Source organism: Trichosurus vulpecula, chromosome 5 (assembly GCF_011100635.1).
Source record: "Trichosurus vulpecula isolate mTriVul1 chromosome 5, mTriVul1.pri, whole genome shotgun sequence".
Classification (NCBI taxonomy): domain Eukaryota; kingdom Metazoa; phylum Chordata; class Mammalia; order Diprotodontia; family Phalangeridae; genus Trichosurus; species Trichosurus vulpecula.
Window position 1 is genome coordinate 270,059,494 of NC_050577.1, and position 25,276 is coordinate 270,084,769.

Sequence of the window (25,276 nt, forward strand, 5' to 3'; positions counted from 1 at the left end):
CCCAAAGGGGCCGCGGTCGCCGAGACCTCCGGGCTTAAGTAGGGCTAGCCCACTACCTCCTCCGCCAGGCAGCCCTCGGCCTTGCTCCCGCTCCCTAAATTTTAATTATGTACATATATCGCGGGAGAGGGTAGATAAGGGACGAAGAAAAGGTGGGGGGACCTGGGGTTAAAAACTGGGGGGAGGGGAGGGAAAAATTCACCCCATTGCCAGAGGTGAAGGTTTGGGATTAGCCGGCAATTTTTTTTCAACTTTAATTACGTTTTTTCCTTTAAATCTCTCCCTAAAGTCAGATTAGCCGTGGGCGACCCCGGCCCAAGGGTTTGGAGGGGTGGGAGGGGCGATATATTTAGTCTTTGGGGTTTTTTTTCCTCTTTTCCCTCAGTTTTTTCTCAAATAATAGGGTTATACGAAAGGGCCCTCAAGCTCCTTTCTTGACTTTTTCTATTATGTGCGCCCCCCCCAAAAAAACCCCACCAACTTGGAAGAGCCCTCGGGCCATCCTTTTAATTTCGTTGTAAAAGATGGAATGGTATTAAAGTAGCCCCGTACGAGTAAAGATCCCCCCCTCCCCCCACGAAGGAAAGGTCAGAATTTCATAGTTGGAGGAGCAGCCCTCCTTTAGTGAGTGTAATTAACCAATCAGCTCTAGAACGGTTACGGTCCTAGAGTTCCAGCGGGTCATTTGTGTTTTCCAACGTGGCGTTCCAAGACTGTTATGTCATAGAACGGGGGGAGGGTAACCCAGGGGAGACAGTTCCCTAGAGAAGAGGAGCTGTTAATCTAAGCCAGCACTTGGGGCAGGAGTGCTGGTTTACGATTTAGAAGTCGTGCTCCCCACCCTACCCCCCCCCCGTGATAATAAGTATATTTCATCCCAGTACTCACTAATAAGACATCTCTTCAGATGGAAGAGGACCCTGGCACCAGTCATACTTCATTTTCTGCCCCTCTGAGGTATCTGTTACAAACCGTCTGTCATCTGGTGATATCATCTAGGAAATGGACAGCCCTCTCAAGTCGTCTTACCCAGAAGTATTCCTGTTGAACAAAGAGAGAATGATTGTTACTTGGAGGATCTTAAATGTCACCACCGTTAAGCTCTGCTGGGGTGGGGGCGGGATATGAAGGGTGGCGGGTATCTCTTTTTAAAGTGTGGGTGAAAGGGCAGTTCGCCGGAATTATTCAGCTTGTGACACTGCCCCAACCATGTTTAAGGAAGACGGTCTCCCTCTGGGTGAAGTCAGGAGCCTGACTGAAAATCTACTGCTTGGCAGCGGAGTCCTTCCCTTTCTTTCCCCACACTCCCACCCCACCCCGCTTTTAAGAAGTTGAGCAGGGAGTTTAAAAATATATTTCTCTATTCCTATGTTTTGTAATCAGGTGCTTAAATAACATGGTACTCTTCTAGGTTGTGGGTTTTTTTTTTATTGCTTCTGTAACATTCAACAGTATTTCAAAACTGAAGAGATGGTAAAGAGTGACGGGTAGTTGTGATAACAGTTAAAATAAGCCTGCCAGTTTATCACCTGAATACAATTTGAATTGGTTGTCATCTTCCATTTTCCTTAAGTGTTGCAAGGCCTGAAAATCTGCTTATTGCAGTGAATGTGAATCAGGCAGGGTTATGTAAGTTCTTTGTTTAAAAAAAAATACAAATTCAAGGAATTTGATGAGAGGTTTTTTGTTCTTTTGCTTGCGCCCAAGTTAAATCTGATTTTAATTCCAGTTTGACTCCGTTTCTTTGAGTTGGAGCCTTTTGGTGGATGCCATTTCTGGTTCCCTGAATCACAGCTTTGAGAGAGCACTTGGATCTGCCTCCTTTTCACTGCAGACATGGAAGACAATTATGGTATGTTCTTACTGATAAATAAATCTCTGCTTGCTCGTAGAAAGCAAAAAACTAGTAATTTATTCTTTTTGACTGCCCAAGACTTCTAGCTTACTACAGGTGCCGGAAAGGATAGCACAGATGTAGCTCCTAGGTGTTTGGGTTGACTTGGCATTGCACAGGAGGAGCCTGAGTAAAATTTCTACAGTGATGGTAATCTTTAGAAGTACTCACATTTGAAATAAAGCATTTTGGATTTGATCCACGAGGGATATTTGAAGCCAAAGAACTTCCAAGAGACAGAAGACATGGTTTAGTTCTTCACTAATTCACAGTGTTCCAAGTTATTTAACCTTTCTAGAATTCACTTTTTCCAACTAGGACATAGGTAAAAATAACTTCTGACTCCTTCTGTTTACAGGGATGATAAAAAGATATACATATACGTGGGGGGGGGGGGGTAACAGAGGCTGAAGTACAACTAGCCCTTGAGATTATAGAATTCCTGGATAGAATTCTTATAATTCAGTGGTCCTAGGGCCTCCAGGGAACCAAAGGGAATCTGGCATCTAGAATGAAAGCATTTTAGAACTTGCAAGAATTGTAGAGATTGGCTAGTTCCAGAAGTGTCAAACACACATTAAAATGTAATTGGGAAATTTTTAGCAAAGCAAAAATACAATATAGCATAAATAATGTTAATTTGTGGATTTTTAAGTCTGTCTGCAGCTGGCAGGTATCTATTTGTGTTTGAGTTTGACCCCATTGACCTTGAGGAGGTTACATAGGTAAAGTTTACTGCTAGTTAACTAGAATCTTCTTTCATTGTTTAAACATAATACCCTATTTTAATGTCACCCAAGTTAGAGAAACCTATTGTGCATACTTAGAATACCCATCTAATTGAGGAATTGTTCTTAATGAAGGCAATACCAGCCCTTTTCTCCCTCCTGGTAGAACAACGTTGAAAGTTACATCACTAAAATAAGGAGCAGAGATGTTAAGTGAGTTTAATAGATAAAAAGTTTGAAATGAAACAGAAATTACTCTTATTGTCTGTTTAGAATAGTTGCCCTTGTGTCCCCAGTAAATCTACACACTTTTTTAAAAATTTATTTGCATTTCAAAAAGGGAGATTTCTGTTCACTCTTACAGATCCACAGCCACCTGGTTTGTTTTGTTTTGTTTTGTTTTTGAGCAGCCTTTCTCTTGTAGCTCTTTTAAGACATTGATTTCATTATTTTATCTTAGCAGCCAACTACTGGTTATTTTTTTAGTGTAAATGATGCTTCACATGATGTGTGTTTTTCAAATTTTCAACCTGTAAGCATTTATTCAGTATCTGCTAAGTGATGGGCACTCTCCTAGGCTTTGGGATACAAAGACAAAAAAGAAAGTCTTTGCCTTTAAGGAGTTTTTATTCCTTTGAAGGAGATAACATGTGTATATATATGAATATGTACAAAATAAATACATAAAGATGAGATAATGGGTAGGAGGCACTAGCGGAGGGAGGGATCAGGTAAGGCTTCATGTAGAAGGTGATGTTTTAGCTAAGCTTAGAAGAAAATGGGGGATCTAAGAGGCATAAATGAGAAAGGACTGAATTATTACAGGCCTAAGGGGACACAGTCTGCACAAAGGCCCAGAAATTGGAGATAGATTGTTGTGAGTGATGGACATTTTACCAAAATGACAAAGAATTAAATCCCTTAATCTCATATAGGGGTATATTTGGGGTTACGTGGCTAATAATGAATTTCTTTGAAGTCTCCTTCGTGGTCCATTTCTTTACCATTCACTTTGGCACATTGCCCAAGTCTGAGAAACATCAAAGTAAGTGTCTCTGAGCAAAGTTTTACGATATAGGTTACTCTGCTACAAAGTCCAAATTTCGTCTTTTGCCCAAAAGGCCAAGCAGAGCAAATTGGAGATCACCTAAGTTATGAGGAGCAAAACAGAGTAGTGGAAAACCGTCATTCTGATAGTTCTGACGTATGCATTTATATGAGCATGAATCATAAAGTGACATCCATTCTGTCAGCTAGTGACATGGTCTAACATTTGCTAGTTATGGAACAGAGCAAATGAAGGGAAACTAATCAGAATTTACATCTGTAAACTGTCCCTTGATGTCCTGGAACCTTAGACTGTAAGGAGACTGCTGATCAAGAAAAGGTTCGTAGGCATAATAAACCCATCCTCTAAGACTTTCATTTCTTTCTGCTCTCTCTGTCCTTCAAGTCTCCTCTCTGGCTCATTTGCATCATGATCATGGTTAGCAATTTATTCCATGTTTACCACTCTTCCAGTGAAACTGTCGGCTTCAATTCTCTACTGACTACTGATTTCCATAGCTGTCCTCTGGCTTATAAACTTCTTTACATTGTGAATGGTTTATCTTACTTCACTGTTATCAAACTTTCAGTGGTGGTAAGGTCAGGTTGTTGGTTATTACAGTCCACTAAGAATAAATTTAACCTTTTAACTTCTCCTTTCCAAATTTGAGACACAACCTCAATGTCTTCCACAGTATCACAGAATTTGAGGGTTGGAAGGGACCTCAGTGTCCAGCAAATCAAACTCATACCTTTCAAATCCTGAACTCTAACACACCTGTTAATTGGTCCAGCTTCTTAAGGACCCTCCAAGGTGGGGGGCAGGGAGCAGGGCTCCACCAGCCCTCAAGGCAGCCCTTCCTACTCAAGAATTGTAAGAAAGTTTCTTCTGACAGCAATCCTAAATTTGCCTCTTGGCAGCTTCTACTGATTGCTCTTGGTTCTTTTGGGAGCCAAACAAAACAAGTCTGATCCCTCCCTCATCTGATGTTGCTTTAAGGTGCTTGAAAACCACTATTAATTAAGTATCCCTAATATTTCTCTGCTTCAGGTTAAGAATCTCCTTTGTGTTCATTTCTGGGCATCTTGTGAACCAGAATCAAGGTGTCAGAATGCATATATTCATACCTTTGTTGCAACTGGCCACATCACTTATAACTTGAGGAAGTGGATTTTGTACCTCTTCACTGGTCTTTTATAAAGCTGATTTCAGTTTCATTCTTTGGATCCAGAGAAACTAATACAGTCCATCTGTGTTAGGGCAGATTAAGTCATTCCCATATTAGGTATATTCTAAAATATGAAAAAAGAAGGTGCTTTTCTGATTTAGGTTGTTTTCATTTAAGTAATAACTAGATTATAATTTACTAAGTTCTTCTCTTTCATCTCTCTGTACAGTGCCTTCCACATAATAAATTATGCACTAAACAAATGTTATAGACAAACTTAAGTAGCTAAGATTAAGAACTTTTCATGAGAATAACCTATAGAAAAGCAGAACCAAAGGAACATCCTCATACTAATTTTTTATTGAGCACATACATAAGGTATGTGGCTAGGCTAAGTGTTAGGAGAATGCCCTGCATTCATATTTCTCAGAAAGAAAAAAATTCATTTAACTGTTTGCTTTTACAGCCTACAAATAAAATTAATAGCATCTGCAGTTATGTATAAAATCAAAGAGGAATTAACAATCCAGAGTGTATGTATGTGGTTCTGCTAGGCACATTGAGATTCTGTGACATCTCCTTTTTGTCTGCTTTGAGCTGTGATTCCATTTTAAAATATAGTCACTTTTTAGATACCTTAGTTGTTTTTTAGATTGTTTTATATCACGAACTATGAAAAATAGACATTTTTTGCAATTATTAAACCTTGCTGAGCCCTTGAAAATCTAGCATGCTTCATGGTCTACAGTTTTACATATGCTCTTTTGCTTTATATTCATTGTGTTTCTCTCTTCCCTTATAGTTGATTCTTTGGATCCAGAGAAGCTGATACAATGCCCATATGATAAAAATCATCAGATCAGGGCCTGCAGGTTTCCTTATCATCTGATCAAATGCAGAAAGGTAGGGGATTGTTTTCCTCACTTGCTCTTTAATGTCCTCATAACCTGTCCCATTTTAATAAGTAAAAAACAAGTCATCTCAGTGCATAATTTTTAGTGGACTGCCTGGATTGTTTGATGACTCTTCCTCTATTTTATGTCACAACATTTGTTGGAGGGACTTTCTTTTCCTCTAAGTATATTAGATAGGTTTTGTTTATGTATTTGGAGATGTCAGGAGTGACTCTAGAGAAGCAATGCTTCTCACTCTTTGTGGACAGAAGACAGAAAACACCAGTCTTTGCAAGCAGTAGGAAAAAAAAACCCTCCTGCCTTATGAATTTGATTTATTCATAGTTTTGAAATGTAAGGGTCAAATGGTATTAGAAGTTTTTCAGATTTTTTTTACTTGACAATTTGCAGCTTTATTTCAATTTGGATATCTGACTGAAATTTAACTTACTTAGAGGTCAGCCTCAGGAAAATATTATTCTCCTAAAAACAACTGCTTCACTAAATTTGAGCAGTAAGCATTTTCAGAATTTACCAGGCTTTCTTTCTTGTATAAACATGGCTAGGGTTAACCTCACTGTTGGTAAATTGCTGAAGATATGCTATCATTGTTGTGGAAATGCTGAGACAAGAGGTATAACTTTCTACCTAGAGTTATGCCATGGAAATAATGTTCATATTAATTCAGGTTACTCAGCAGTTAGTTTAATAATAACAACCTGACTGAAAAGCAAGAGCCCAGTTTCACAAGTTCATAATAGGTCCTTAATAAGTATGTGATTGATTAATGTCCTCTTCCCCCTTAGTCTCTAGAGCAGAGTCCCTAGCTTATTCTATGACTATCACCTATCTAAGCTGCTTTGGTCTCCAGGTGGCAGCTGTCCTGACCCTTCTCCTTCCCTTGGCCCTCAGACACTTTTGATGGTGGGAAAGTAACAGATGGTACCTGGAAGCCACAGCAGTGCGTTCTTCTCCAGTTGAAGTCTTGACCCAAGCTTCAGTGACAAAAGTAGCTCTCTCACTCTACCCACACAGATTGGCATCCCCATGTCTATGATTTTTTCCTATGCCTTTGTTCCCCTTCGCTTCTCCCCATAACCCCTTCTTTATGCTTTTCCCTTCCCACTTCTTGCCCTCTCAAACCTGTGTTGGCAATCAAATTGAATTTCTTTGCTCCCCGGTTATCTTTGTTTTGATGACAGAATTTGGGTAGAATGACCCCATCCAGACCCTTTATTTCAAGAACAGGTCACCATTTATCATTTGATAACTCTTCCTAAGGGAAATGGCTGCAGTAAAAGTCAGATTGTTCAGACCTTTATCCCAGGACTCATGATTTTAAATGGGCTTTATTGTGTTAAACTTGAACAATTCTTTGCTACAGCTACAAGAGCTGCTTCCCAGCTGCTTACTAGCCCTTACTGTTTCTGCCTCTACCACAGCCTAAGTTGTGGGTGTTTGTTTTACTGTTGCTGTTGATCTTAAAGATCAGCAATCAAATATTCAGAAATTTGTATTCAATTTCAGATTAAATTTCCCTCCCCTGGAAAGTGTATAACCTTGAGAATTAAACATGGGGATTGGGAATTCTGTTCAGATACTCAGTTCCATGTTGACTTTTCTTTCTGTTCATAAGCCACTTTTCCCTTCGTCTTCTTAGAGACCTAAAGCTCTGTCTACAATGAGTGAAATTAAACTTAAATTGTGGGTGGGTTTGTGAGGATTAATTAGCTAAAACCCATAATGACTATGAGTGGTAAGTAATCACTGTTTGGATTTTCTATTAAGGATTCTTACCCTGTTTAAGCCATTGCCTAAGAACAATTTTTATAAAGCATTTGTAGAGCAAAGCTAAGTTAAACCTCTTTGGTGGGCTAAGGAACTGATGGGTTTCTTGACTTTGCTTCGGTAGAACCACCCTGATGTTGCAAACAAATTGGCTACGTGTCCTTTCAATGCTCGCCACCAAGTTCCCCGGGCTGAAATCAGTCACCACATCTCAAGCTGCGATGACAAAAGCTGCATCGAACAGGATGTTGGTAAGGATCAGCAGCTAAGGTGCTTTGATTATTGGGACCTAGCACCTAGAAAACTGATATACCGCATGATGAGTTTGATTTTTTTTGTCCCCTTACATTTTAAAAGGTCATTACTTTTCTGTTTATCAGATTTTATCTCCTAGCAGGAATAATCTGTCATACTGTATTTGTCAGGTTCCTTTCTCTTCTGAACAATCTGACTATTTTTACTAACAATTTATCTTAAAAATAAAAATCTCATATTATTGCCATAAATATTATGCTAGACTTCTTTGTTTTCACTCCTTCCTTGGCCACCCACCCCCCCCACCCACCTCAGCCCCTTTGCGTACCATCTGGAAAAAGATAAGGTTCCTTTGTTTAGATTTTAGACTTGTCCTTCTTTCAAAAATAAAGTATTTGGCTGCCCTGCGTGCTAACCCCTTGAAGCAGTATAACTTGGCAGTGCCCCATGCTCATGTGGGAATCTGTATTGTTTCACAGTCAGCCAGTCCAGGAACTACAGATGCGAGGCTCTGACTGTGAACACATGGCAGTGCCCTCCTTGTGATGAAGACTGGGATAAAGGTGAGGCACCTCTACTCTTTTCTCTGTTCATAGCCTCTCTCCATAGTCAGGCTGCTAAGCACAGAATGAAGATTTCCCTCTTTTAAGAACATGCCATATTGTTTAAGAAGCCTGATAATTTTTATTGGTCCCCAGAATGAGTGCTGTTGTATTACGTGCCAGACACGTGGAGCAACCCATCTCTGAGCGGAAAAAAACACTTCCTCACATCTGTTTTTTCCATAAATTGTGTTGTGCCATCTGTGTTTAGTTGTTAATAGACACATTTATTATTATTTATTCTGTGTGCGTTTATATCTTTCAATTAAATTCCTGCTACATTGTCACTTAGTCAGGACACTTGATCAATTTTTACTCCCTTCTTTAAACTCAGGCGCTTGATTCCCCATTTCACAGCTTCTGCATGCTGGCTCACACTGGTGCCTTCCTAAATAAGTGTCACAAGCTGTTTTGCTTCCTTTGGCAGATTTGTGGGATCAGTCCAGCACTACCTTTGTCTGGGGCACTGTTAACTGCAGTGGCAATAACAGGTAATGAAAACTGTGTGACTCTTGATGCTCCTCCTTCATGCTGAATATTCTGTTGTTTAGAAGTCACGTCTTTGCTATCAGGCTGTTTTGGGAATGTACCTTGGTGGCTCCATACTTTAAACTGTAGCCTGGTCTGTTGTTCTTGGTGTCTGTGCTGTTATGTAACACTGGCATACCACATAGTTCTACTGCTTAGTTTTTCTTGATACATGTTATAAATGTTGTTTTAAAATTCTCCACCTTTCCAATTTGATAGTTTTTCCCTTTGGTGACAAGCAAAGATTGAAATCTTTTTGAAAGTAGTAGGCTTTCAAGGTAGGGAGATTTTAAAAATTCCTAAAGGGAAGAGAAGAAAATCCATCTCTTCACTAGTTTTATTTCTAACTCAAAAGCAATAAGATGCATTTTAACTCTACTCTATCAAGATATCATGGCCGGAAACTTAAGTAGCAAACCCAAAGGAGAATCTGAGGTTGGAAAATGAGTGGATAGTGTCCCCTGGATACTAAATTTCCTGTTTGTGTTTTTCTTTTTCCAAATGGATTATTTTGAGACTTGGTGATTCCTAGCCTCCAAATTCAATAGTAACTGTGTCTTATGTACACTGTTTTCTAAGTTCATGGAGGTAAAAATCATATAGATTTAAATAAATTTCACTAGGACAGCTTTTATCTTGTTCTAGTTTTATGAGGCTCACTGCCTTGGACTTAGTCATCTTGGCCCTGAGTGATTTGATGGGCCTGTCACAAAGTTGAACAGTAGATGGCATCCCTGTTTATCTCAATTTCAGTTAATATATTGGACAGTGAAAATGGCTAGACCTTCCTGAATGTTGGTACAGAACACTGAGCCATTCAGAGAAGGAGGGAGTAATCATTCTGATTTCAAGAAGGACTATTTTGATGGAAATATTTTTATTTCAAATCTGTGTGGGTTGTTTTTTCCTTAGGTCAGAGAAAAATATCCTGATTGGCCTGTATGTTCTCATGTCTGTGAAATTGAAAGTTAGTCCTCGTGTGACCCCAGTATACCAAGACAGTCAAGGTCCCCTTTCTTTTTGCAGCCCTGCGAACAATGTAGTTGTGGAACATAAGAGTAACCTGGCTTCAGGCATGCGGGTTCCCAAGTCTCTGCCATATGTACTACCATGGAAAAGCAGTAAGTGGGGTGGAGCTGAACAAAAAGCGTTACTGTCTCCATGGTGTGGGTAGAGTCAGCCTTGATTATTCAGGGATTGATTCTGCTGTTTGTTGTCCAGACCCTTCTTCTGTGCAGTCTTTGCCTTTGGAGGAACCATTCGATGACCCATTCATTATGCCAATTTCTAACCAGACACATTTTGAAGTAAAAAACCCAGTTCTGGGATCTACAACTGAAGAAGATTGTGGAGAACCTCCCAGAGGGAGAGCACAGTAGAGACAGGGATGACAAGAGGATTAGAGGAAAACTATGGCTAAAATTTATACTAACTAGAATCATTCAGCCTAAATGCTAATGTAGTAAATTTCTTCATTTGGAGAACACTGATGATCAGCTAGTGTGTATCTCAAATGAGAATAAAACACAGGAAAATGGGCTTAAGCTATGTCATAAGGCATTTAGGCCAGATTTAATAAAAATGACACTTAATGAGGCAGTTTTGAAAATTAGGGTTTCACGCAGAAATAACTGATACTAGAAAGAATGTGGTAAGTGATAGTGTAAGGTACAGAGATAGTGCACGAGTTCAGAGGAGGAAGAAATCATTTCTTGCTGGGGGAAATCAGAGAAGGTTCCATAAAAGAACTTAGTCTTGAAAGACAGAGGTAGGATTTCAGCAGATTAAGATTAGAAGTAGAATGTATGAGAAAGGTCCAGGCATAGGGAATGGTTTGTGCAAAGGCTAGAAAAAGATGGCACCTGTTAAGAAAACAGAGGTATCTCAAAGTCACCTTGGCTAATGTCAAGAATGTTGAGGTGGAAAGGGAATAGTATAGTGGATACTAGGACTAGAAAGATAGACTGGGATCAGATTGTGTGTGAAAAGATCTTGAATTCCAGACTAAGGAGTTTAGACTTAATTTGCCATAAACAGGGAACCACTGAAGGTTGATCAGGAAAGTGACATGACCAACTGTCCAGTGCCCACGTTTTACAGATAAAAAACTGAGAGGCAGAGAAATTGAATGATTTGACCAAAGTCTTAAAATAGGTTGTAAATAATAGATTTAGGATTCAAAACTAGATCTTCCAATTCTTAAACTCTTTGGCTTTTTTTTCCTGGTTTGCCCCATCAGTTCATGTTAAAAAATATCTCTGTCCCCATCCCTTTTACTTCTTAATCTCAGAGCTATGGCTAATATATCAAATACCCGGGATACCATAAACCTCTGATTTCCAATTTAATGCTTGCACTTGAACCTAAGGGAAGTATAACTTCTAAATTCAAATGCCCTTGGTATCAATTATCTTTACTAGTATCTGAACTAATTTTAGAGTGTTTAGCTGTCTCTTAAATTTTCTTTTGGTGGGAGGTCTATGGTCATTGAACGTGAGATTACCAGATTAATTGCCTAGAGACTTGAATTGAGGAATTTTTTTTGTTCTTGTTGTCACTGACTTTCAAAGTGTTTTAATATAGTCAGAATTCATATATCACAGTAGAGGTTCATGTTTAATTGGGGTTAGGGGATAGATTATGTTTCCGTTGACTTGATGTATTTATTTTGAAATATTTCTACTCCATAGATGGAAATTCACAGTAACTGAAAATCTGTCTCATCAAGTAAGTGTTTCAGTTTTATTTCACTACCTCATCAGACAGTAGCAGGATTTAACTGGACATAAAGCAATTTAGGTCCAATTTTCTCTCAGATGATAGTGCCAAATTAAAGCTTTGTGTGTGTGTGTGTTTCTAAGTATATAGCTTCAGTTATGGCTTTACACGCTAATGAATAGGCATTTGCTGGTTAAATTGGAATTCTGTTAACATGCCAAGTTGTTTTCCTTAACGTCAGTACATATTGCCTGTTTTTTCATTTTTATCAAAGTTGCATTTTAGACATACCACGCCTCTCTAATGGACTGAGATTAATCAGACAGCTGTGCTTCATGACCCTACAATTCTTTACCAGTGCAGTACAGTTTAACACTCATCAAAAAAAATCATACTTTTTTTAAACAAACACTTAAATGTTGTTGATTTCCAAGGGCCTCAAGTTATTGCTGTTGTCTGAGCATTTGATATGGCAGGACCTTGCAACTCTTAGTAGGAGGAATTCAAAATCTTGGCCTTTTCAAAAATGAAAACCTTTCTCAAGGTCACCCCACAGAAGAACCAATTTGAATGCTTCAAACCTTACCTTCAGCTATACTATTCGAGGGAAATGAAAGATTGGCCTAACTAGACTTCTAACCTAATCTCTCTCTGGATAATGATGGATCCAGGGAATAATCATTTTGTACCAAAGGTGATTAGCTTTTTAGTTCTTATACTCCAGAAAATATATATTTAAAGTTAAAACTCCTTAACTTTGAGAACTAGTGCTTCTCAGTTTGTTGCTGTCCTGTGTTTGATTTCTTGATGGATTCTGATATCCAGTATGTCTGGAACAGAGAAAATAGAATTCTTGAAATGCTCTTGGCTCCAAAAGGAGAGGGTATACAATAGCCCGGGAGTATCAGGAAAGTACAAATTGAGGAGGCCAGATGAATTGCCGACCTTGAGCTCCACACTCTGACGTATTCCACAGGATATGTGGTGGCCATGCACATGGCAACTTGCTGGTCAAGGTGGCTCTTCTAAAGAGAGAAACAAGGAAAAGCTGCTTTCCTCAGTACTTGGGGACTTGATGCTTCTCTTCTTTGGAAATTCACTCTTCCCCATTTATTTCCAACTGAAAAGTCACTGTTCCATATCACTTTTAAGATAGAAAAAGGAAAGAAGTATCTAGAGAAAGAGTCCTTATCAGAAACAGCCACAAATCCCCTTTATCTAACGGGATGAAAGGTCCTAACAATCAGTAAGGCGTGGGTTGCAGTTAATCAGGGAAAAAAAAAAAAAAACATTTTACCTCAAAGAATTTCAGAGTGGTTTCCTTTCTCCCAGCACATCTGGGAGATGAGGCAGAGTGAATGCTGATGTTTTCAGAGGGTGTTTCTTGGGGTCTTGTGTGCCTAGCACTGTGCTGGAGTGCCCCTGGCCCTGAAGGGTTGAGGATCAGAGTTGGCAGAAAGCAGGAGGCAACCACCTTAGCAGGCTGAAAGGAGGAAGTCTTAATTTCACTGTGGCTTCATGGACCTTTGTCAGATAATTCTGGTAATGATAGCATTGATAAGTACTAAGAACTCTTCTTTTTCTGTTTAATTGCAGATGACAGACCCAAGAAGACACTTTTGCTTCCTGCTACTTACTACCAGTGGGTTCTTCATTTCTCTTCCTAATCTTATTTTGGAAAGATAAACTGTCTGTGGCTCTGATTGACCAGTCCCCTTTTTTTCTCCTCCCCTCCCCTTCCCCCACTTGGGCCCTTTCTGAGATGCCTCCTCAGAAAGCTTTTCCAAATAAACCACAGATGTACTAAGGCTGGCCCACTAGCTGCCCTGAAAACACTGTTAGCATCCCTAAAAGCAAAACCCATCTTTTCTACCCAGTGTAGGACACACAGTGATTTAAAGCTATTTACCTAAACTAGTTCCAGGAGGCAGAAAACTTAGGCTAGAAACAGTAGTGCCACTTAAAGTTTAATCCAGGTGCATCTGTGTATAGTACCAAGAGGCCCGGTGTGTTTCAGCATTCATATAATTGACAAATTATGGTCCACCAGTCCGTAAGATCCTTGAAATATGGATAAGGCTTATATAGAAAAGCTTTTATTTCGAGTAGCTTTCTTTTGGTAGCTTTCCTTTAGGGTGTCTTACTATTCCCAAACACATAGGTTTTTCTGCTTCTACTTCTCCCCAGTTGCTAAAGGGGCAAGGGTATGTATTAGGAAGTGAATTTTGATGTGGGTTGGAGGGAGGGAGGTATCCATTCTATATGTAATGGGAAGATAGGCTTACCACCTCTATGTGAAATTTACTTTTTGCAAAAACCTCCAAAGCTTAAATGTATGAAGACTTTGCTGACTTCCCCAGGGTATGAGTATCACAATATTTATTCCCAGGCTGGGACTAAGGGAACAAACCCACCATCTTGGTGGTAAATCAAACTTGTATGGAGACTTCCTAATCTCTAAGGCCCAGTTTTTCTTTGATAACCTTTTCAGACATTGTCTAACATAGAGACTTTGGGGATCTGGCATTGATAGGAGCACTCTATAACAAATGAGTTTAAAATTATCTGCTCTAACCATCTTTGTCAATAACAGATAAGAGGTTGGTCTAGTGGGAGGGCAGGTATTATAGAACCTAGCTACGACAGTGAGGCAGGGCTGTTGGTCTGGGAACAAACTCTAGAATCAGGCTTAAAGATTGAGCAGTTCCATTTTCAGCTCTGTTGGTTGAGTGGGAAAATAGGTATTTTGGGGGAGGACAACATTTCATTGGGAAGGAAATCACTCCCATTATTCCTCCCCCTCCCGCCTTTTCCCACCTTCTCATATTTAAGGGTCAGTCAGCACTACATAACAGCTTAACTTGGTCCTGGTGGGGTGGGAGGGAGAGGGGTTAAACAGGAACTTTATTGCTATAAAGTTTAGTGGGGGGAGGAGGGGAGCAGGGAACCTTCTGACTTTTGTTAGTGTTGACAGCATATTGTTAGACTCATAACTGCTACCCAAGTTGGGGAAAGCAGGTGGTAGAGTTTCACTGCAGGTAACTCCTGTTCCTTTTCATGGTATATATTGACATACTGGGGGGATTGGGTGGGAAACAGCTACTTTGGATTTTCAGGCATCCCCAGGGTAACTCAGTCTATTATCTATTATTCAAAAAGGACAAATGAAAACCCTTTCTGTTTTTGAGAGGATGTGTCTGCCCACCCCACTCCCAGAATACCTTTTGTTTCGCACTTCCCCTCTTGAGACTAATTACCAGTAGCCTGACCCTTAAGAGTGTGAATAGCTCTCACCACAGATTACCTGCCAGTGTTAATTGTTAGCACTCAGGAGTGGGCTGTCTAAAGTCTGGCTTCTTCAGTAAACTAATGATTAAAATAGCAAGTTTGGCTGGTTCAGGAGCTTACCTAAAATTGTAGGTGTTTCAGAGATTTAGTGACCAATAGGAAATTCCCAAGAAAGGGTAAAAAAAATAAAATGTTGCTTTACTTGACTCACTTCATCAATAAGGAATTTGAAGGAAAAGCCGCTGTGAACAGCTTTTGGAGTTCATTTATTGAGAGCATTGTCCTTGGAATACAAATGAAAGATAAATGCTTGTGTCTCCTATCTAATTCATGCTGCTAGTTAACTTTGGGTTATAAATATGGTTCAAATGTTCATGGCCCAGAGAAGACTGAGACCTGTATTCTGGCTTTATTTTGGGCTTAGGCTCTGAGGAGAATTTGCTTTTTGGTGAGATTGCCTCTCCCTGCAGGGATGCTGGAAGTACCATGGTGATTTGCAAATGTTCTCACTAGGAATAAACAAATGTAGGTGATAAGTGCTGCTTAGTTCTCTTGGTAGCTCTGCCTGAGCAAAACAAGGAGAGCATTTGTTTGGATTTAATTTAAAATAATGTACTGCAGCACCATTTCAGTGATGCAGGAGTACAGTAGCTGCTTGTGTTAATTAGTCGCAATGTTTAAAAAAAAGCATATATGTGTATGTATGTGTCTGTTGGCATATTGAAACACTTGAGTTGCACTTTTCGAAATTCAATTTAAGTTCCAAGTTGAGCAAAAAATAATTAGATAAAATTGTGCTTATGATGGCTATCTGTAAAGGGGCAGCTTGCAAAATTCAAGGCATTTTGTATGACATTTTAAAATGTCTTCAGTATATTGGCAAACTTGGGGGAAAGAAATTGTGTGCTTGTATTGTTCAGATAATAGAGGAAGATAAAAAAACAGGCTTTGAACACTGTGAGAAAGATACTGTTGTTTCATTCTTTGAGCCCTGTTTTCATGGTGCTTCAGTGTTAAAGAATACATCCATAGTCTGTGTCCATCTTCACCTCTTCAGAAGCAATCTGATAGTTCAAGGGACTTTAATCATCAGCTTCATCCTGACAAACAGACATGATCTGGCTTGTCCTTCTAGACTAGGTGAATGAAGACCTCGGAATGAAGAATTGTCTTCTCAATCCAAGCCTAGAGCCTGGTCCAGCTTACTAACTCTTACAACTTCATATCCGGTAAGACTCAACTGTGAAATCTGAGACTTGTTTGCATCTAGGAAGAAGCACCTTAGGCCAGACTGTAACCCAGGAGAGCAGCCATATGGTCAGCAGATCTGCGTTTGTGTTTACCTTGTCAGAGGACAGCTTTATATGAAACTAAAACAATGTGAAGGGTTTGGGGGAGAACTGGAAGGAAAGACTTCAGTTGTTGTTCCCACATTTTACATGGAGGAACTAAAGCCCAATCTTGCATGAAAAACATTCATTTGAACTTGGACCATGAATCTTAATTTTTATCTGTGTACTTCCATGGAAATAAAGTACCTTTCAATCAAGTTAATCTGTTTCAGTTGTTTGCTTACACGTGGATTTGAGGTTTACCATTTGGAGAGGGGACAAGGAAAAAGGGAGAGGCATTGCCTGCCTGCAGCTCAGTGGATAGAGTACTGGGTCTGGAGTCAAGAAGACCTGAGTTCAAATCCAGCCTTAGACTAGCCTAGCTGTGTGTCCCTAGGTGAGTCACTTAACCTCTGCCTGACAAAATGAATATGCCGGAGAAGGAGAGAGTAAACCACTCCAGTGTCTTTGCCAAGAAAACCCCAAATGAGATCACGAATTGTTGGACACAATTGAACAACAGCAAGGAGAAAGGGGGCCAGGATCTGTTAGCCTCTTTATTACCATTTTCTCACTAGAATAGAACTTTAGGGAAAAGGTACAAATTAGAAATTATGGGAAGCCACATTCTGGAGTTCCTCTTGAAGGCACCGTAGAGAAATCTCTTGTTGCGTAGTAAGCATCTTGGGGAATTTGTCTTCAGAAAAAAAGCAGCTCCTGCATTCAGAGTATTTATTCTAAGTGGGAAAATAGTCTTTGCAAAGAACGTACAAAGTAACAGAGGAAGGAACATCAGCAACAGCAAGGTCAGGTAGACTTCCTGTAGGAAGTGACACTGGAGCAGAGCTTCTAGCACACACGACTTGTGTGATGTACAGATGTGGAGGCATCCTAAGCAAGGGGGCACTTTGTGCAAAGGCATAGCAAGAGATATGAGTTGTATTCCAGGATCAGCAAGTAGGTCAGTATGGCCAGAATATCAAGTGGATGGGTGGGAGAAGAGCTGCAGTAAGCCTGGAAAAGGTAAGCTGGAGCCAGATGATGGGCTTTAAATATCAAAGGAATTTTTGTTTTATTCTGGATTCAGTAGAAAGCCACTAGAGTTTCTTGGTCAGAGAGGTAACAAACTACAGCAATGTCAATTTAACAACTCCGGAGGATGAACTGTAGGGGGTTAAAAATGGAGGCTGGTAGGCCAATTTACGGCTGTTGGAACAGACCAGGTAAGAAATGAAGAACAAGGGTGAAGGTTGCAAGAGTGGAAAATTGAGGATGTGGGCATGAGATTTATAGGTGCAATTGACAAAACTTGGGGACCCATTAGTTGTGAGCGAAGAGTGGAAGTGATGACCTGAGGATGCAGAAGATATGAACCTGGGTGACTGAAAGTATTGTGGTGCCCTAAACAGGAGGAGGAATGTTGGGAAGGCATGAGGGTTTTAGAGGAAAAGATAATGAACTCTGATTTGGACTGGTTTGTCACTCATCTTTTTAGGAAAATTTAAGAGGCACTGAAAACTAGCTGTCATTTGAGGTGTTACCTGGTTTGGTCACACCAATCCAAAGGCATCAGCTTCCGCATTAGGGAATCTAAGTGTGGTGATGGAAAGCAGGAAGACTTAATACAGACAGTCCTCAGATGACCTGTAATCATTTCAAACATCTTACCTGATATTTGCCTCAAAAGCGGATAGATAACAAGGAGGAGAAATCTTGGACTTGGATAATCTAAACATCAAATAATTTATATCCAAAACATTGACTGGTTCTAGTAGATGTTGATGTTTTCAGATGTCTGCTTTTATAAACAGATTGAGGTCAATTGCCTTTTATAAAAATGGGAAGTGATTATTCAATTGAGGAAGATGACGGAGTTTGTGAACCCATATTTCATGCCTGCTGTTTTTCTCTTGATCATGCTGTACTTTCACTGTTATTATGCCTGGCTTTAAAATATTCTTTGAGACCTTCCAGGTGAGGTGAGAGGAGCAGACAGTTGGAGAGAATATCCTAGCAAGTTGAGAATTTTTTTCCTAGGGAGGATCAAATGCAGTTTTTGAAATGCTTAGAGCAGCCCCTGTGAATTCCCTCATTTCCCAGAGATGTAGTTTCTGCTTAATCTATCACTAGACCTGAAGAAAGAAAATCTTCAAAGACCCTTCACTAATTCTGAGGGCTGGAAAGATTCATCTGGAACTCAAAGGCCTGGTATTTACAGAAGATATATTTAAAGTGGCTTTTTAGTTGTGTTAGCTAAGCTAGGGATTAAATGGAGCCCTTAGGATCCCTACACAGTCTCCTTTGGGTTATTTTAAGGACCCACTATATTTTTGACCTAATTTTTTCCCCCAGTTGCTCATCTATTCTCTTGTTTCTGTGACATCAACTGCCTTACAGTATTCCATTTACAGTTATTCAGAGATCGTTTTGCCAGTTAGCATTTGTTTTAGGTCTTGGTTTTGTTTTTAATTTCCTTCCTCTATGAGTTACAGGCACCCAGTCACTGGTATTGCCTCCAAAGAATTTAGTGGAGCTGCAGAATTCACATTTCTTCCCTGCTGATACTCGTTTTCATTTTATTTAAACCCTGTTTACAAATGTATCTTTTACTTCTTCCCTTATATCCCCGTATCCTTTTCCCACCCTACTGCCAATATTGGGAACTTCAAGAGGCAAAGGAATATCCCTATCCTCCTCCTTTTCCCAGCATAGGCTGTAGGATCACCAGGGTCCATGTGTCAAATTGTGTAAGAGAGCTGAGTCTTCACACAGATGTTTCTGGTTGGCAGGAAAACCATTTAAAAGCCTCCTCACTAGAAGGCCAGCTCTGGGGCTGCCTCCCTGAGCTTTTGGGTAAATGAGATGAGATTGAAGCTGAGTCTAAGCCAAAGACTTTACAGATAAACACTAATGAATATATTGAACACTTTTACATTGGGATATGGAGAGTTTTTCCCACTACAACTTCTTTTATTCAGTGTATTCTTTAAATAGCTACATGTGCATAAAATGCTGTACACAGTCTAGAAGTAACAAAATCCTTGCCGGTGGATCTCTGGTCTAAGTGAAGTGGGTAACATTCCAGTGTTGCAGGTTACAAAATCCCATCATCTATGTCTTCCCATAAATTTGCCACAGTGGATCCACCCAATTTGCTGGAGACAGTTCACCTGGATACCAATGGAAAATGTGGGCCATCTAATTGCCTCTGACTCTGGACACGCAAATAGCCTTAGTTTCCTGTCTGTGATGACATCCTTGACTCCACTTCTATCTAATTCATTTGCAGTGTATTGTAGTCTGCTCATGCCCACTATATACCACTCCATTGCCCTTTGGGTGAGTACCAAATCCTTTGAAGAGTATATATGTCCATGTATGTCATAACTGGAAGAATAGTGATGTTCATACCTTTCTTTTAGAGAGAAACTTGGGATCATTAAAATAATTGTGAAATCTTCCTGAAGCAGTCTAGCCTGTTTGTCACCATCCTGTTCAATTCTGGTTTCATTTTATCTATTTGCAATGTCCAACCAAAATATTTTTGCTATGGATGAGCACTATGGTTTGCCTATCCATTTGTGTAACCCAGTTTGAACAAAAGGCAGACTGCATCTATTTTTTCCTGTGTGAAGAGTTAAGCCAAACCCTTGAGTGAGTGGTATCATTAAGTGGCTTTGCAAATCCAGACTTGATACTAGCAAGATAGTAACTAGGAACAGACTCATTAGCCCAATGCCATCCCACAAATGGGAACATCTGAAGGACCTTAAGGAATATGAAAGAGGAGAGAAGTCATGAAGGGGACGGGGCAGGGGGGAACCTAGGCCTTATTAACAGGAAGAGGTGACTTAAAATATGAACTCTCCATCCCTTTGCCTACTTTCCTATATATTCAAAATTCTCATGAGACTAGGCATTCATTGAGGGCATTCTTGAAGAGATTAGAAGGGAACAGTCAACTAGCATTTGCAAAGCCTACCATGTTCCAATCACTGAGCTATGAAATGAAGCTAAAGGGATAGTTAAGTTCTCTCAACAGAGAGAAAAAGCAGAGAAACTCCCCACTTAAGGAGCTCATCATCTAATGAGGGAGACAACATGCAAACTATGTACAAACAATATATGCAGAATAAATTGGGGATAGTCTCAGAGGGAAGGCACTAAGGTTAAGGAGTACTGGGAAAGGCTTCTTGTAGAAGTTGAGACTTTAGCTGAGATTTGAAGGAAGCCAGAGAAACTAGGACAAAGAGATGAGTTTGCTTTAAGCACAACCAGTAAAAATGCTTGGAGTTGGGAAATGGAGTGTCTTATGTGAGGAACAGCAAGGCTGCTAATTCCAGAGGAACTCAGGTATGTGGAGGGGAGAGTAAGGTGTAGGACTGGAAAGGCAGGAAAACGCCAGGTTATGCATCCCAAGTCAAAGACAGATTCTCTATAAAGAAAATAAAACCAATTCCACAAAAATTTATTAAGCATTTAGTATTGCAAGGGTATTAAGGACACAAAGACAAAAAAAAGCTCCTGTCCCTAATGAACTTACATTCTAATGGATACATCATTTCTATATGTTAATAAGTATAAGATAATTTGAGAATGGAGACAGCGCTAACAACCAGAAGTATCCAGAAAGGCCTACCAGAAGAGCTAGCACTTGAGTGTTAAGGGAAGCTAAGGCTTCTAAGAGTCAAAAGGAAGAAGTGAGCGCATCCCATGCATTCCAGGCAGCCTGTGCAAAGGAACATAGGTGGAATGTGTAATACTGAGACTGAGGAACAGTAAGAGAGTGCCAGGATTTGACATATCACTGGGCATGGGGAGTGAGGAAGAATGAAGGGTTGGGAATGTCTCCAAAGATGTGAACCCAGATGACTGGAAGAATGATGATACTTTCAACAGAAATAGGGAATTTGGGAGGAAGAAAAAGTTTAGGAGAAAAAAATTAGTTACACTTTTTACGTTGTTCACTTTGATATATACCTATGGGACTTTCAGGTGATGTCTAGCAGACAATTGATGATAGGGGGTGGGAGTTCAGGTGAGAAATTAGAGCTGGATATATTTATAAGTATCTGCAAAGAGATAACCTCAAGGAGCTAAGAAGACAAGAGGGTCCAGGACAGCCTTGGGAAACAAGCCCTGTTAGGGAGTATTATGACTGAGCAAAGGAGGCTAAGAATAAGAAGTCACGTAAGAGGAAAACCAGTAGAGAGCAGTGTCATGAAAGCCAACAAAGAAGGTATCCAAGAGGGAAATTAGAAATTAGAAGGAACCATGGACAACCTTGGAGTCTTAGAGCAATTTCAGTCAAGTGGTGGCATCAGAAGCCACATTATAAAGGAGGCAGAATATGCTCTCCACAGGAAGCTGCCCTCTACCCCTATGCCACCTACCCACCCCCCCCCCCAAAAAAAACCTTCGAACATCTAGAAAAGAAAATCCTGACCAGGAGATCCAAGGAAATCACAGTGACTCATCTTTTTCAGCCAAGGTCAATATATGGAGACAGAAAAGCCTATGGACACTAGGGACAAGTTCTAGCTAGGAATGTGAGTCATTCCAGGGTCCAGTGCTGAAAGAGAACTGAGACTGTGCCCAAAGGAAAAGACAGGTCTCAGGCCCACATTGAGGCACTTCCACCTTGTGCAGAAATAGGTGCCAATTGAAAGCTTTGTTGCTCACTCCCCAGTTCTTGATCACTACCCAATTTTTAGGGAAAACCGAAGAGGAGCCTTGAGGCCCAGCGGTAGCATTCCTGAGTGAGGAGCGCCCATGGACTCTAGGCTACATACTGATTGAGGAAGACCAAACTGAAAAGCAAGCAGCAGGTGTGTGGTTCAAACTCCAGGAGAAAAGTGGGCCCTCAGTTCTTACCTCCAACCCATTCTGAAGCCAGGAGTGGAAAAACCAGGGTAGGAATCCCAGACCAAAGGAAAGCCTTCAGGTCTGCCACTCTGAATCAGCAGAGCTTTCCCAGCTCCCTGAAACTGCAAATGTGGAAAGCCCCACAGTTCTGTTGCTCAGTCAGACTGAAACCTAGGTCAGGATTTTGCAGAGCTCAGGCAAGGGAACAGAGTTCATACTTGACCATTTTTGGAGACAGAAAGCTTGCAGCTCTCCAGGCTGCAATAATAGAATACTAGAATAATACTAGAATAATAGAATACTCGGTATCCCAAGAGCGCAATAATGTAACCAGCCCAGACATTTCCTCCAGAAGTGCACAGAGCCTGGGCCTAACATCAAGTCAAAATTCAGAAAGTAGTTTGGAAGAATAAGCAAACAAGAAAGAATCCCACTATAAAGAGCTGTTATGGTGACAGGGATGCTCAAGACACAAACCCAGAAGAAGAGGACTCTAAAACATTTATGGGTGAAGCCTCAGAAGAAAAGCACAGCTTGGGTACAAGTTCAACTAGAATTCCTGAAAGAGATAAAACAAGAATTTTGGAAAAGAGTTTAAAAAGTAAGTTTATAAGTAAAATGAAAGTGCTAGAGAAAAAAATGGAAAAAGAAATGAGAGCTATGGAAGAAAATTGGAAAGAGAATTAATAGCTTGGAATAAGAGGTGCAGAAATACCTGCCTAAGCAAGGAATTTCCTAAAAATTAGAATGGACCAAATAGAAGCTAATGACTTCAAGAGACAGTAGGAAATATATATAGTCAAAAGACAAAAAAAATTAGAAGAAAATATCAGATATCTCATAGCAAAACAACTGATCTAGAAAACAGATCAAAGAGAAAATAAGTAAGAATCAATGGACTACCAGAAAGCCATGACCAAAAAAAGGACCTAGATAATATATTTCAAGAAATCATAAAAGAACACTGCCTAGACCTCTTAGAACCAAAGGGCAAAGTAGGAACAGAAGGAATCCAATGGCCACCTCCTGAAAGAAACCTCAAAATAAAAATTTTCAGGAACATTATAGACAAAATCTAGAGTTTCCAGGTCAAAGAAAAAGTATTGCAAACATCCTGAAAGAAAAAAAATTCAAGTACCACCAAAGAACATGTGATTTAGCAGCAACCACTACAAAAGAACAAAGAGCTTAGAATACAATATTTCAAAAGGCAAAGAAAGAAAGGAAGTAAACAAGCATTTATTAACTGCCAGGCATTTAAAGTGCTATTACTATGTACCAGGAATTGTGCTAAGTGCTTTAAAAATACCTCAATTTAACATCACAACCACCCTGTAAGGTAGGTGCTATTATTATCCCCATTTTACATTTGAGGAAACTGAGGCAGACAATGATTACATGATTTGCCCAGGGTCACACAATGTCTGAGGCCAGATTTGAATTCAGGTCTTCCTGACTTCAGGCCCAGCACTCTACCCACTGTACCACCTATCTACCTATCTATCTCTGAGATTTCTATGAACTGATGCAGAGTGAATTGAACAGAACCAGGAGAACAATTTTTACAAAGACTTTAAGTCAAACACCTTTGAAAGATTTAAGAACTCTGATAAGCATAAAGACCAACCATGATTCCAGGGGACTAATGAAAAGTGAAGGACTCATAAATGCAGAATGAGATCGATAGATAGGTAGGTAGATGAATAATTTTGAAATGGCCAATATGTAAATTTGTTTTACTTGACTGTACGTGTTTGTAACAGGGCTTTTGTTTTCATTTTGTTCTCAATTGGTGGGGTGGGGGAGGGAGAAAGTGAAAGGCAATTTTTGATGATTGAAAAAAAGTCATTAAAAAAACAAATAAGTTTGGGAATTTACAAGGTATTGAGTTTATAGAGCTTGTTTTACGTGATCCAGGTGCTCACTAGCAGAGAGATAAGATAGGAAAATAAACACAGAGGTCACACATAGCAGCACAATATGGTCAGCCTGATATATTAGAAGGACCATGGACTGATTTCAGCTTAGGCTTACTGATTACCTAAATGACCTTTGGTAAACTGCTACCTCAGTTTCCTCCTCCATAAAATAAGAGAAATGATCCCTAATATTGAATACACACACATATGTATATTTGAAGGCTAGTTTCAATTTTTTTATAGAATTTCTTTTCATATATCATCCTTTTCAACGGCTCTCTCTCTTTTTAGATGGGGTCCTTAAGCAAGGTCAAGGGTCAACAGGAAAGACAGAATCTCTTTTTACTTACTCAGATTAGAGTATTATGTGGACTGCAGGAAAAAAGTCTTCTGACAAAGTCATTTGTTTTCCTGGCAATATATACCTCGATGGTCAAGATCAAGTTGGTAATAGTATATAAGCAGGTCAGTTTCAGAGTTTTGATTTATAAAGGTACTCTATCATTACTTCTCCAAGAAAGAGTTCCTGGGATAATTCCCCGTATTATAAATGACTTCCGAGTCTCAAACCAGTAGGCTAGGAACAAATAGGCTCCGGTTATCCATCAGTAGGGAACAGGACCTCTTGTAGCTGTCCTGTCTTTGGTGGTGATGGGGGTGGATGGAAAGAATCAGGTTATCAAAGAACATTGAGTGGACATGAGATTCTCCATCTTATACTTAGTCCCTGAGGGAGACTGTAAAGTGTTAAATACTGTGAAGTGTTTGATAATCAGCCACTTCAGCCACTGTTCAATAGTTGAGAAATCCAGAACCCCTGTGAACTAAATCCCAAGCATGGACCCACTTGCCTGCCCTCTCTGAGCTAAGGTTCTTTATTTTTCTTTTGCTCACAGTTTCCCAGTAAGTAGGGTGGGCAAGGAAGGTTGACTTCTTCTCTCACTCCAATCAAAGCCAACTGCAAGTCATGTCATCATTTCCCTGGTGTCATGGTCCTCTTCGAGAACGAAGGACAAACACAACAACCTGTTAGTGGGGAAACTGAAGGAAAGAAACAGGGCTTTAGTTATGGCAAGTTATTTCACTCCTCTGGGCCCCAGTCTCATTTTAAATGAGGGGGTTGGATTAGAAGATGATCACTAAGGTGTCTGTCCAGCTCTATCACTGATCAGAGGCAGTGGATATTATGCTGGGACTGGAGTCAGGAAGACCTGAATTCAAATCTAGCCTCAGACACTTAATAGCTGCATG

General features: G+C 39.9%; 1 protein-coding gene across 1 annotated transcript; it reads left to right on the plus strand.

Annotated features, from left to right (window-relative positions):
• Positions 1-907: 907 nt before the first annotated feature.
• On the plus strand, positions 908-13,326 carry GTSF1 (gametocyte specific factor 1). Its single transcript, XM_036760953.1, is given in 9 exon segments — positions 908-923; positions 926-957; positions 1,730-1,852; positions 7,644-7,770; positions 8,254-8,337; positions 8,804-8,867; positions 9,931-10,025; positions 11,595-11,631; positions 13,219-13,326. Coding segments are annotated over 8 exon segments (558 nt in total). The 3' UTR covers positions 11,612-11,631; positions 13,219-13,326.
• Positions 13,327-25,276: the final 11,950 nt, after the last annotated feature.